Genomic DNA, 14,907 nt, shown 5'->3' with positions numbered 1-14,907 from the left:
TGAAGCATTAGACTTCAGTAAATAATAAAGTAATTTAAAGTAGTTAAAAATGTGGGACACCTGGGTGGCTCAGTGGTTGAGTGTCTGCCTTTGGCTCAGGGCATGATCCTGGGGTCCCGGGATCAAGTCCCACATTGTGCTGCCTTGAGGAGCCTGCTTCTCCCTCTGCCTATGTTTCTGCCTCTCTGAGTTTCTCATGAACAAATAAATAAAAATATTTAAAAAGATAAAATAAAATAAAATAAAGTAGTTAAAAATGTGAAGAAACTTTACATATAGAAAACCCTAAAGACCACCAAGAAAACGTTAGAACTAGTAAATGAATTCAGTGAAATTATAGAATACAAAGTCAATATGCAAAAGTCTATTCCACTTCTATACACTCTATAACAGCCCAGAAATCTATCACATTTCTATACACAAACTATCAAAAAGAGGAATTAAGAAAATAATTTCATTTACACTTGCATCAACTAGAACAGAAAACCTGGGAATAAATTTAATAGAGGAGTTGAAATACCTGTACACTGAAAACTTTAAGACATTGATGGAAGAAATTGAAAAGGTTACACACAAAAAAGGAAAGATACCTTTTTATGCTCATGGATTAGAAGAATTAATATTTTTAAAATGTCCCTGTTATACCCAAAGCAATCTACACATTCAGTGCAATTCCTATGAAAATTCCAATGGCATTTTTCACAGAAATAGAACAACCCTAAAGTTTGTATGAAACCACAAAAGACCTCAAATAACCAAAGTGGTCTTAAGAAGTACAAAGCTGAAGACATGACATACCCTAATTTCAAAGTATATCACAAAACTGTAGTAATCAAAACAATATGATATTGGCATAGAAACAAAAACATAGATCAGTGAAACAGAACAGAGAGCCCAGAAATAAATCCAAGCATATTTATGGTCAACGATTTATGACAAAGAAAGCAAGAATACACAATGGGGAAAGGACAGTCTATTCAATAAGTGGTTTGGGGGAAGCTGAACAGCCAAATGCAAAGCATGAAACTAGATTACTGTCTTACACCATACACAAAAATTAACTCAAAATGGATTAAAGACTTGAATGTAAGAACTGAAACCACAAAACCCTTAGAAGAAAACATAAGTGGTAAGCTCTTTGAAATTGGTTTTGGCAATATTTTTTTTTTGAGATCAGATTCCAAAATCAAAGGCAACAAAAGCAAAAATAAACAAGTGGGACTACATCAAACTGAAGACTTTCTGCATAGCAAAGGAATCCATTGACAAAAGGGCAATCAGCTGAATGGGAGAAAATATTTGCAAACTGTATATCCATAAGGGCTGATACCCAAAATATAGAAAGAACTCTTACAACTTGGGGCACCTGGGTGGCTCAGTGGTTGAGCATATACCTTTGGCTTACATCGTGATCCTGGAGTCCTAAGATCAAGTCCTGCATCAGGCTTCCCATAGAGAACCTGCTTCTCCCTCTGCCTGTGTCTCTACCCCTCTCAGTGTGTCTTTCATGAATAAATAAATCTTAAAAAAAAAAAAAAAACTTGACGGGAAAAAAATGGGCAGAGGAAAAAAAAAATGGGCAGAGGACCTGAGTAGACATTTTGTCAAAGAAGACATATAAATGGTCAATCGACACATGAAAAGATGCTCAACATCACTAATCATTAGGGAAATGAAAATCACATCATACCTGTTAGAATGACTGTCATTAAAAGACAAGAAACAAGTATTGGGCAAGGATGTGGAGAAAAGGGAACCCTCATGCATTGTTGGTGGGAATGTAGGTCAGTACAGCCACTGTGGAAAGCTGTGGAGGTTCCTCAAAAAATTAAAAATAGAACTACCATATAATCCAACAATTCTACTACTGGTTATTTATCCAAAGGAAATGAGAACACTAACTTGAAAAAAATCTACGCACCCCATGTTCATTGCAGCATTATTTATAATGGCCAAGCAATAGAAACACATACATTGATGGATGAATTGACAAGAAGATGTGGTATATATATATACAACAGAATACTACTCAGTATTCTGAGAATACTACTCAGCCCTAAAAAAGAATGGAATCTTGCCATTGGCAACAACATGGATGGACCTTGAGGGTACTAGGCTAAGTGAAATAAGCCAGAGAAAGGCAAATACCATATGATTTCACTTGTATGTGGAATCTTTTTTTTTAAGATTTATTTATTTATATATTTATGATAAAGAGAGACACAGGAGGAGGGAGAAGCAGGCTCCATGCTGGGGGCCCAACGTGGGACTCGATCCCGGGACTCCAGGATCGCGCCCTGGGCCAAAGGCAGGCACCAAACCACTGAGCCACCCAGGGATCCCCTGTATGTGGAATCTGAAAAAGAAAACAAAGGCAGGAAAACAGAATGTAGTTGACAGAGGAAGTGGAGGGTAGGATGGGAGATGAGTGAAATAGGTGAAAGTAGTCAAGAGGATCAGACTTACAGTTATAAAATAAATAAGCAATGGGACTCTAATGTACAGCATGAGGACTGTAATCAGTAATTTTGTATTGCATATTTGAAAGTTGGCTTAAAGTCCTCATTATGAGGGAAAAAAGTTTTTTGTAACCTTGTATGGTAACAAATGGTTATTAGACTTATTGTGATAATCTCACAATATATACCATTATCCAATTACTGGGTCATATACTTGAAACTATATAATGTTATGTGTTAGCCATTCCTCAACAACAACAAAAAAGGCAGATTGAGAGGTATGTAGTCCAGTTTGAAGCTGGCTGCAGATGGTGGAGGGGCAGAGATGGAGATAGGGATGATGTTGCCTTTATCTGCCTCTCTGTGTGTGACTCTAGTTTTTAAAAGTTGACTTATTTAAAATAAATTTTGTGGATCTTGAAAAAATGTGAAGAAGCAAAACTAATATTAAATGAAGTCCCTGTGGAGAAGATTTATTATATAAGTAAGTCTCATATTTAACAGTAAAAAGCTGCAATGATGTTTCTAGACTTTAGAGCCAAAGATCTTTTAAACATAATCCTCAGTCTGGGTTTACTTTCTTAAATTGACTATTGAGTTATTTGACTCAGCATTTTATGGTGTCCCACTTTTTTTTTTTTATTTTAAAGATTTTTATTTATTCATGAGAGAGAGAGAGGCACAGAGACACAGGCAGAGAGAGAAGAGGGTTCCATGCAGGGAGCCCGAAGCGGGACTCGATCCCTGGACCCCAGATCACACCCCGGGCCAAAGGCAGGCGCCAAACCGCTGAGCCACCCAGGGATCCCCTGATGTCCCACTTTTGATGCTTTTTACAATACCATCTTGGTATTGTGTTTAATGTTCTTTTCTTTTGTAATTTTCATTCCTCGAGTGGTAACTTTACTGAGTGAACTATGTATGCAAAGTACGGATTATGTGTGATTTATCAAAAATGTCAAGAATATATTATGCATTGTTTCTAACTGGCATAATGAAATTTCATCATCAAAGTACGTATCTGTCCAAAACGTATTCAACAGCATAGAGATTAAAAAAAATTTTTTTTAATAAAATTTTTAAAAAAACAGCATAGAGATAGGTTTGCTAATATGTGGTACATACTGCTCTGAGAGGATATTATCCAGTAAATCACTCAGATGTCAAAAGTAATCATCACTATGATGTAAATTATTAGTGATCTCAGCAGGAAAAAGTGGTATGAACTTAAGGAAGGAAATTTTGAGTTTTACTTTTTTCTGTTTTTGAACAAAATGGAAAATACCTTTAAAACTGCTTTTTGAAAAGAAAAAAATGTATGTAAATAGACATCAAAGTGTTTTTCATTCATTTAATAATTCTACTTGACTCTCATTTCATGTTATTTCTTGTTCACCTCTGCTATTCATGTTTTAGTATATTCTTTTGGAATTGTACTACATCTTAATTTCTTTTTTGATTTTCATTTCCATGTGTTTCATTGCCATTTTCCATTTTGCAGATTACCCCACATCATCTCATTCTACTAAAACTGTCTCCCCATCATCTGCCTTTCTTGATGAAGAAGAGTTCAGTGACTTTATGCAGGGGCCTGTTGAAGTGCCCACATGTGTTCCTTCCACTTCCCAGCCTTTTCAGTCTTTCCATCCCACCACCCCACTTGGCCAGTTACATACACAGAAGGCTGGAACACAGCCTCTCCCTCCAGGTCAGATTCCAGTGTCTTTGGCCTTACATGGTGGCCCCGGGCAAATTCCTTCTTTCTCTACTGCAGCAGCCTCATACAATGTACAGAAAGCAGGTAACTCCTAGAATACTAATGAAATCATTCTTAAGATAATCTTGGGTAATTTACTTCTCTTATATAAGTAGAATAATACACTGATGTTGCTAAAGAAACATGTACCTGAATATATGAGTACTATTGAAATTCGAAATAAGAATCTAGATTTTTTTTTTCCCCTGGGGGCCTCACCTTCCAGCAAAATGATTTAAAACTTTTGCTCCTCAATTAGGAGCTATGTAAACCACCTTCGAACTTTAAAAACCAAACTGATTTCTAAAGATTACTCTGGTTTGGGAAAATTACCAGTATTTTGTTCAGAATAATGAGCCAAGAAAAGCTGCATCAGAAAGTCTCTGGTTCAGTGGTAGAGCATTTGGGGTTCAGAAGCCTGTTCTCCATTTATTGTCAGTGTGTTCTTGGACAAAACTTTAAACTATACCTTAGTTTTATTCACTTGTGAACTGAGGGGAGGGAGGCAGTTACTAATTCTTGAGACATAGATCCTAGCAGACATGTACTTAGTCCAAACTTCCTCAGTCAGCTGAAGTAGAAACACACCCAAAACTGATTGGATTATTTCAAAATTACATTATGTGTGGCAGGGCCTACCCCTTAGAATCTGGGGGTGGAAGTGGATGATTGAAAAAAACAGAAATTTGCAATTAATATACAAATAACCCTTCATGCTGTTTGTTTAGGCCCTACCTTGGAGGAGAAGCTCCTAGTATCTTGTGATATAAGTGCGTCTGGGCAGGAACAAATTAAATTAAGTACCTCTGAAGTTGGGCACAAAGCCCTAGGCCCAGGTTCCAGTAAGAACCATCCCAGTTTAACGGCCAAAAACGGGGGTGCTGTAGATGGACGTGTAAGTGGTACCACCACTGCAGAGGCAGAAAAAACTTCAGACCAAAACCTGTCCATTGAAGAGAGTGGTGAGCTCATGAAATATTCAGCAAAAAGTTTATTTAACCAAATGTCGCTCAAATGCTAACACCTTAAGCATTAATCTTAAAATGAAAGCTGCTTGATTTTGCTAATCAGTGTTTTGCTTAAAATATTTTAATGCATTTCTTTCTCCAATTAACCTCTATGATTTTGCTCTGAATTCTTTCAGCATAGTTACTCCTTTTAAAAATTTTGTGATAACCAGTTTTTTAAATCGGAATCATTCCTGATTTTAAGTTTTTTTTTTTTTTATTTTATAAAAACTCTTCTTCCCCTCTTATACTTTCTGATCTTCTATAAGGGTTGAAATTCAAAATTTAATGGGAGAAGTCACCAATGAGAATATATATAGTTTTGCTTCTCTGAAATAAATCCTACACACTGCTGCCTAAAAGATCCAAGTTTTTATCAACTCAGCCTGCAGAGATAAATTGGAATTTGCGCAGCCTAGGAGGCAACTTTTGGAGGATTTTTTTCTGAATTAAATAAAAATAAAAAATCTTATACAACTGGCAGCAGTGTCATATTTAGGTAAAAAAGTATATTTATATAAGACTTTGCAAAGAAATACTATTAAAAGCTGCAAGGAAAACTTGAGCAATTACATTTTTTTTACATGTGTAATTTGTAAACCACCAGCTGTCATGTTTTCTCCTTTAATTCATAACATTTGGGAAATGGTGCAAGCCGCATATGGTTCTACCAAATATTGATTTGGTAGATCTTAGTTTTTTTCACTTACTCTTTAGGACATAGCTAATGTATAAGAGTTGTTTAGAAATCAAATCTTCTCATTGTATTGGTGGCTTTTTTTTAGTATCTTCAGCCAATGCTCTTCTTATAAAAAAAAGGGTAACTCAGTACAATTCCCCAGTCTTCTCCCTGGACTGTTATGTGCATTAAATATTGTTTCTTATCTTCTAGGTGTGGGAGTATTTCCCTCACAGGATCCTGTTCAGCCCAGAATGCCTCCTTGGATTTACAATGAAAGTTTGGTTCCAGGTAAAAAAAAAAAAAAAAGCTGCTTTGTCCAAGGTTGCTATTTGGATATTTTGATTTAAATGTTGAAAACAGGGATCCCTGGGTGGCGCAGCGGTTTGGCGCCTGCCTTTGGCCCGGGGCGCGATCCTGGAGACCCAGGATCGAATCCCACGTCGGGCTCCTGGTGCATGGAGCCTGCTTCTCCCTCTGCCTGTGTCTCTGCCTCTCTCTCTCTCTCTCTATCATAAATAAATAATAATAAATGTTGAAAACATAGTTGCAAATTTTTACTGCTGGGTTACAAAATATGCATAAGAAATTTTAACTTTTTTCTTGTTTATTTTTTTTCTGAAAGAGTACAGAAATTAAAAAGATCTGGTATTTCTTGGGGTGCCTGGGTAGCTCAATCGCTTAAGCATCTGCCTTCAGCTCAGGTCACAATCCTGGGGTCCTGGGATCAAGGCCCACATTGAGCTACCTGCTCAGCCGAGAGTCTGCTTCTCCCGCCCCTTCTCCCTCTTGTGCTCAATCCTTCTTTCTCAATCTTCTTTCTCTAAATAAAATCTTAAAAAAAAAAAAGATCTGGTGTTTCTTAGGAAGCCTTATATATGAGGCTTATAGCTATACAAATGAGGGAGGAATATTTTGCTTTAATATTTTATTGACCATTATAGACTTCTATTCTAAAAGCATTGCTTGGATTTATCGTGCTTTTAAAAATTTCATAGATTATTAATAACTTATCAAGGGTAGTACTAATATGTTTAATGTAATCTTCTGAACTCTTGGTGATTACTTTTATATTTTAAAATATATTTGTCGGGGATCCCTGGGTGGCTCAGCGGTTTAGAGGTCATGATCCTGGAGACCTGGGATCGAGTCCCACGTCAGGCTCCTTGCATGGAGCCTGCTTCTTCCTCTGCCTGTGTCTCTGCCTCTGTCTCTGTCTCTCGTGAATAAATAAATTTAAAAAATAAAATAAATAAAGTATATTTGTCTTATGAGTTGTCATGTAATATGTGAAGTAAAAGACCAAGTGGCACCTTTTTCAACATTGGAAAGTGGTGTTTATTTTTTTAATATTACTGCTGAGCTAAAAAAATCACTAAGGTGCGTATTTTGTGGTAGTATTCAGTTTATACCAGGAAATAGTCTATTGAGCCACAGTTGATGTGCCTACAGTAACGACTATTATAGCAGCATATGTTAATCAGTCTTAATATATTGCAATGTGTTCGATTTGCTCTACTTTACCAACCCCTGGAAAACTGTAGCTGAACTTCTTTTAGGAAAACACCAGTAATGTCTACTTTACATCATAATCATATACTCACCAATTGAAAGGCTGATTGTCTCAAATCCTATGGGACTTCAATTGTACATAAAAATAATAGGTTTTCTTCCAAGTGCCTGTTAGACAGTTTGCATCTTCTTCCTCTGTGTCTTCAAGGCAAACAAACATAACCCACATCTAGTATATATTAGAATTCCTTCCATTTTCTGCCAGCTTGTATTTCTTTCTCCCTCCTTCCAAACATGTATGCACACATAATTTCCCAGCCAAAATATATATTCTTATGGCCTGCGTACTAATCTCTAATCCATATTTAAATCCTAGATGTAAAATTTTTGCTTTAAACATTTTTATTCTGTCTGCCTTAGCTCTACCCAGTTTCATCCCCCAAGACTACTCTAACTAGGGTTAGCAGATTTAGCAAACAAGCATAACATAACATCCATTTAAATTTGAATTTCAGATAAATAGTAAATAATTGTTTAGTATAAAAATATGTCCCATGTGATAATTAGTATCCTGTTTTTATATGGCAGCCTCATCTCTTAACACCTTTCCCACTTTGTCCTTTGGAAACCCCATTTGATTGTGGAAAAACTCCTCAGCAGTCCCTTCCTTTTATTTCAAACACATACTCTACTTTCTCACCTTGACTGAAAGCGTGGCTTTTTCTGAAAGCTGTATTCCCATAGCATCTTACCTCCTCTAATCACTGGAGGAGACAGGGGGTATTGGTATAGTTCTTGCCTCCCCACTGCTATTTTCAAATTCTTTCCACAATCATTACTCTACGACTTCTCTTTTATAGTGCAAAGCATCTGTTTATACTGCCTCCATCTTAGTGTTGTTACTATGTTCTCCTGAATTATAAGATTTTCTCTGACTTTTAGCCTCAAATCTTGATCTTTAGGACCAAACTCCAGTCTGTCTTCTAAGCTGCAGACCCTCATTGTGTGTTGCATATTTCCTTTTGAATAATCTTTACAGCAGTTTAAACCTTGACATGACTTCAGTTTTATTAAAGCAATTTGATTTAAGATTATTCTTGTGTAAGCAACAATGACAACAAAAAAGAGCAATCACGTATAATATATTTACATTTGTAATCTGGTCTTTCCTTTGATAGATGCCTATAAGAAAATTTTAGAAATCACAATGACTCCAACTGGAATAGATACTGCTAAACTTTATCCCATTCTGATGTCATCTGGACTTCCCAGGGAAACCCTTGGACAGATTTGGGCCTTAGCTAATCGAACTACACCTGGCAAACTTACTAAGGAGGAACTTTATACTGTTCTCGCCATGATAGCAGTAACACAGGTAGACACTGTTTCTTAAGTTAGAGCAAATAAGTTTTCAATGTACATCCTTTTGACTACAACGTTATAGAACTCCTTGTACATTAAAATATAGATTATTCTTAGGATACAGTACTTCAAAAATGTATGGTTTATATGATGCCCACACCAGCAAAATATTCCTTTGCTTAAAGGCTATTTAATATATATTAACATTAACTATATCCTTTCTGAACTTGAAAGTTATTCCGTAATAGATGAAATTATTCTTTCTGTTTTTGAAGTCCTTGTTTAAAATTCTGTAGATGTAAAGTATTCTTGGCTTGGTAGCAATTTTTCTCATGTACAATGATTTGATTATAATGAGTTAACCAAACTCATCAGAGAGTACAGTGTCACAATTGAGATATGCTGACCATTTTTTTTTTTGCCTGATATTAGGTTTACATTAACCTTGTAAGTTATTTTCTTGTATCAAATTCATGAATTGTGGGAGTCAGAGTGGAAACATACCAGGACTACAGAGTTTACATTTACATCTCACTTTGCTGGATTTAGATTGTATGTGGTTTGCAATCTCATAAAATGTTTCCATTTTCCTTCTATTCTGTATAGAGGGGTGTTCCTGCCATGAGTCCTGATGCTTTAAATCAATTTCCAGCCGCTCCTGTTCCAACTTTAAGTGGCTTTCCTATGACTTTGCCTACTGCGGTGAGTCAGCCAACTGGGATGTCTTCAGGCCCTGCAGGCTCCCTACCCCTCAACCTTGGACAGCCAGTCATGGGCATTAACCTTGTTGGACCAGTTGGGGGAGCTGCAGCCCAGCCTTCCAGTGGCTTCATGCCAACTTACCCTGCAAATCAGGTAAATGGAGACGCTGTGCATATTCCAAATAATCCCTGAAAGTGAATCTGGGTGGCTTTTTTTCTGAGGACCCAGAGAAGATTGCTGTATTATGGATGGACACTGGAGGTGAAAATTAAACAGTAGTAAAACAATATGAAATTATTATTTTTAAAAAATGAAGAAATTTCCTAAGCCTTAAGTGATATGAATTTTAGCTAAAAGTTAATAGTACTCTATAGTATATACATTTTTTAAAGGATTTATTTATTTATGTATTTATTTATTCATGAGAGACAGTGAGAGGGGCAGAGACTAGGCTAAGGGAGAAGCAGGCTCCCTGCAAGCCCGATGTGGGACTCGATCCCAGACCCCAGGATCATGCCCAGAGCCGAAGGCAGATGCCCAACCACTGAGCCACCCAGGCACCCCAGGATATACATTTTAAACATCAAGCTTAATAAGGTTAACTAAACTCCTAGACTGTGTCTTTTGGGAAAGCTACTAAACCTGAATTCAAATGCTTCCATTTATTTTTCACTTCTCAGATTAGCAAAAAGTTTAGAAAACCTAATAGTGTCAGTGAAAATGTAGGGGAAATGGTTTGCTGGTACAGTCTCTTTGGAAGGCATGTTTGGCAACAGCTACCCAAATTCTAAATGTCCGTGTCTTCTGACCTAAGCAGTCACACTATTGGGAATCTATCCCACAGAAATAGTAACTGAGTTAGCAAGAATATGCAAGGATATTTGTTATAGCATTGTTTGTTAGAGTATAAGGTTAGAAATAGCTAAATGTCCCTCAGAAGAAGGAAGGTTAAATAAATTTTGCTGGGACGACTAGGTGGCTCAGCAGTTGAGCATCTGCCTTCAGCTCATAGGATTCAGGATCGTGTCCTGCATCAGGCTCCCTGCGGGAAGCCTGCTTCTCCCTCTGCCTATGTCTCTGCCTCTCTCTCTGTCTCTCATGAATAAATAAATAAATCTTTAAAAATAAATAAATCTTGATTCATCCATATAGTGGTAAACTATTTGACCATTAATGAATGAACTACATGTATAACATGGAAAAGATGTCCACGTTATGTTTTTATTTTTTTTTCACGTTATATTTTTAATTACATCTTTTTTAAAAGTGCAGAACAGTGTAGTATAAGCTCATTCTTCTGGAGCATGTGATTAAGAATCAGTATTCATTGTTGACTTTATACATATACTAATGGGGTATAACAAGCTTGTATCACTTATAATTTACATCACGTATAAAATATTTTTGAAAGATGGCAGGTTCTTAGTAATCTATTAAACGTGATTCAGCTGTTTTAAAATTGTGGAGATTAGTTCTTTAAAACCAGTCTTTTACCATTTGTACAAGAAACTATCTAAAAATATAAGACAGGCGCCCCCCGGGTGGCTCAGGCCACTAAGCTTCTGACTCTTGGTTTTGGCTCAGGTCATGATTTCAGGGTTGTGAGATTGAGCCACGTGTCAGGTTTTGCACTGGGGGTGGAGTCTGCTTAAGATTCTATCTCTCTGACCCTCCCAACCTCCTCCAAAATAAAAAGAAAGAAATTAAAATTTTTTTTAAATGCAAGACAGATTCTTGCTTTGATACTTGAGTTGGTGTTATATCTAAAGTGTGTTCTAAAATTAGATAGTCATGCCTACCTAATTTAGGTACCTAAATAGGGAGATTTGAAAGGTAGTTTTTGAGTTTAACGGTTATTTACTATTTTATCAATTCAATCTTTCTATTTAAATATTCTCTATAAACATAGGTGGTAAAACCAGAAGAAGACGACTTCCAGGATTTTCAAGATGCTTCTAAGTCAGGCTCCCTTGATGATTCATTCAGTGATTTCCAAGAGTTGCCTGCTTCTTCAAAAACAAGTAATTCCCAGCATGGAAACAGGTGAAAAGGGTTGAATATAGTTAACATTGTATTTAATAATTGAGAAAGAGGCATCCATAGTGAGAAGCCTAAGTAAGAAGATTAAGACTTCTTACTCTCATACTTCCCTTGATTATTCCCTCTTCATTCATACTTTTAGTCTTGAAACTTTTCTTCCCATTGTCCACATAAAATTTCAGCCCTACTATTTTCTCTCAGTACACACCTGCTTGCATATATATATTTGTGCTAAACCTGATTATAGCCAAGTGTACTTGTATGGTGATGACTTCATCTTCTCATGTGAGATGCAAGTCTTTGGGTATTGAAAAGCTTTTTAGACAGGGGCACAAAATTTGATATTTTTGCAGCATAACATACTGTTGATTTTCCACAGAAATCATAATTCAGAAATCTAAATATGATTATTTATTCATGTCTCCCTTATGTTTAAGTTGAGATCAGTGACTTTTAGGCCTTGAAATTTCTGTTTCTTTGCATATACAATTGCCTAAATATTTCTCTAATGTTTTTTGTACTAGCTTCATTTTTCAGTACAGTAGCTGACTTAGTATGTTGCCAAGACCTTTCCATCATTTTTAAAAAGTTTTTAGATACTACTTCTTCCACAGAGTGGAACATACAAGACTTTGAGCAAGCAATAGGAATTTCTTTGGTCATTTTTGGAACTTGTTTTTGTCATAATACATACACCATTTCTCTTGTGTTCCTATTTGTGCCATATCACTCATATTTCCCATTTTAACCAATTGATTATCTCTTAATGCTTCCTGTATATACACTGTAACAAGAACTAAGGGATAGGCATTGTAGACAATTACAAATTAGGAAATGAATTATTCTCCTGATTTTAAGAATATGTCAAACAGATGTAAATGACACATAGGAGAAACATTTGAGAAGCCGGACTATAAAGTACAGGGATTTCCAAGCCTGCTACACTGGCACGCACGTTAACCTGATAGATACATAATAATATTTCTTTCTCAGAGCTCTTTCTTCAAACAAAATATACATTCTGCTATGTAGAACATAATCTGAATGACCTAGAGCATCTCAAATTACCTGCATAAAATTAGATTCATTGTTTTCCTACTCAGAGCTAGATAAAAATTTGTTAAATCACTGTTCCCTTCCTTGGTGAGTCATGTCACCATATCCAGTCACCAAATCAGAAACATGTTATTTATTTTTGGCTCCCACTCTTTCCTTTACCACCATCAGCTCTGTCAACTCTGCTTGGTGTGGGAGAAGGCTCCTGCTTATTCTCTCCACTGTTGCCCTTTACCCACAGCTCTTGCCAGAATGACTCCAAATGGATCCTGCTCTTTCTGGCTTCTGACCTTTCACCTCTTACAATTGGGAATTCTCTCATAGTTAATTGTAGTTCTATTTCAAAAATCAGTTTAACATAGGAAGCTTTTAATTCCTCTGCATTAAGCCTCACCTCAGAGATGAGGGCCCTTCCCTCTTTACTGCTCTGGTGCCTTAACAGATATCTGTGCCCTGATTACTGGGTCATCTATTTCCCTTACCAGGCCGTTGTACCTGAAGACAGTCTTTCAATGCTTTGTATGCAGTAGTTAGCCATATTATGTAATTAATAAAGGTTTATTGGATGAATGTGTTGCATTATGAATGTTACAAACCAGATTCATCAAATTAGTGGCTTACTCCTCTGGAAAAAATACTCTCAGTAGGTGAAATTGAAATTTGGGTGTAGAAAGTTCTAAGGTGGTGGCCAGATCTGAGACATATGGGATATTGGCAATCTTGCATGGCATGATCTCCACGTAATAGTTTACTTTCATACACAGTCATACTTTGTAGACTCTTTTCAGTTCTGACTTGATTACTTCCATGCTTACATGAAAACATTTTGCTCATGTCTAAGAATCCACATTCATTATTTACTCATTGAGAAACATTTGCTTACCATCTGCTATATGCCAAACATTGGGGTAGGCTCTAGAACTACAAATGCAGAAAACATAGTTCTTGTGATAAGCTTAGTTTTATCTGGGTATTTATATTGTCTGGTAAAATTCTCTTAGCAGTGGTCCTTCAGTCTTTGTGTATATGTATAGTGAATTCCCTAGTTTATAATCTCTATTCTATATTATGAGTTTATTTTAAAGGGATATTTGTTAAATGATATAAATAGCTAAGCCTAGGTGAGACTGCTTTGGGCAGCATTTTTTTTTTTTCCAAATTTTATTTAAGTAGGGGCTTGAACTCATGATCCTGAGATAAAGACCCTGAGCTGAGACTAAGCGTCAGACTCTTTAATCAACTGAACTACCCAGGAGACCCTTGGGCAGCATTTTTTTTAAACAACAATGGGCATTGTTTGTCCGAGAAGATGAAAAGGCAAGTAAGGTGTTATAAGTAGGCTGGAGTGGAGAGTATTGTGAAAAGAATCCATTAGTTAAGGGCAGCACCAGTTTGGGATGGCTTATGATTTATGGTGTAATCTGTAAAACGTTTTAGAGATAAGAAGTGGCCTGAGGAAAGTGATCCTGCTACTGTGTGGGGTAAATTTAGCTGCCATAGGAATACTGTGGTGAGATGATGAGGGGTACTCTGGGTTTAGAGTCAGCCACTGAAAAGTCTGTGTCTGAGTAATTGGTGTCGAACTGAATGTCAGAGGAGAAATAGCGCTTGAGTCAGCATGAAAGGGGATCTGGAAGTCAGCACTGTCATTCATTTATCCATTCACAAGATACTTAACTATGTGCTGGGCACTGGGGAGTCTGGAATAATAAACACCACAGACATGGGGTACTGATAATAAAATAATCCAAAAAGGATTAAGGTATAGGGGCTTTGAGTTGGTTAGTTTTACTTTACTTTTTAAGTGGCTGTATTTTTTTTTTTTAAGATTTTATTTATTCATGAGAGAGAGAGAGAGAGGCAGAGACACAGGCAGAGGGAGAAGCAGGCTCCATGCAGGGAGCCTGATGGGGGACTCAACCCCAGGACTCGACCCTGGGACTCCAGGATCATGCCTGGGCCAAAGGCAGGCGCTAAACCACTGAGCCACCCAGGGATCCCCCTAAATGGCTGTATTTAGTGTAGCGTCTATACGATCAGATGGGGGTCCCCAGATGTGGGGCAATGACGGGTGGAAGCCGATGGCAGGCACTGGCTGTCAAAGAATTCACCTAAGGCAGAAAAAGTAGAAGTTTATTGGAATACACAGTAAGGGAGCAGCAGGCAGAACAGCACAGGAGAGACCCTCTGGCACTAGGCAGTGCCTGGGGGCCGTTTTTAAAGGGGGAAGATGGGGAGGCATGGCCATGAATGGAATTTCCCCGTTTTTGCTAACTGTTCCAAGTAGCCCATTGGTCCATTATGGCCTGTCGATATTTTGAGGTGGGTTGACTG

At 37.1% G+C, this 14,907-nt stretch overlaps 1 protein-coding gene across 9 annotated transcripts in view; it reads left to right on the top strand.

Moving 5' to 3' along the window:
* Positions 1-14,907, top strand: part of SYNRG (synergin gamma) — an 82,258-nt gene that overhangs the window by 27,940 nt on the left and 39,411 nt on the right. For 6 of the 9 annotated variants that reach the window (XM_055327192.1, XM_055327157.1, XM_055327199.1 and 3 more), the window contains exons 7-12: positions 3,961-4,260; positions 4,944-5,177; positions 6,115-6,192; positions 8,592-8,788; positions 9,382-9,630; positions 11,387-11,520. In XM_055327192.1, the coding sequence (XP_055183167.1) occupies positions 3,961-4,260; positions 4,944-5,177; positions 6,115-6,192; positions 8,592-8,788; positions 9,382-9,630; positions 11,387-11,520 (1,192 nt within the window). The remainder of the gene's footprint in view (positions 1-3,960; positions 4,261-4,943; positions 5,178-6,114; positions 6,193-8,591; positions 8,789-9,381; positions 9,631-11,386; positions 11,521-14,907) is intronic. The other 3 variants (XM_055327185.1, XM_055327177.1, XM_055327219.1) reach the window with 2 other exon arrangements.

Source organism: Nyctereutes procyonoides, unplaced genomic scaffold (genome assembly GCF_905146905.1).
Source record: "Nyctereutes procyonoides isolate TBG_1078 unplaced genomic scaffold, NYPRO_anot_genome, whole genome shotgun sequence".
Taxonomy (NCBI): Eukaryota; Metazoa; Chordata; class Mammalia; order Carnivora; family Canidae; genus Nyctereutes; species Nyctereutes procyonoides.
The sequence above is the reverse complement of the archived record's forward strand: the minus strand, read 5'-3'. Positions and strand labels throughout refer to the sequence as shown.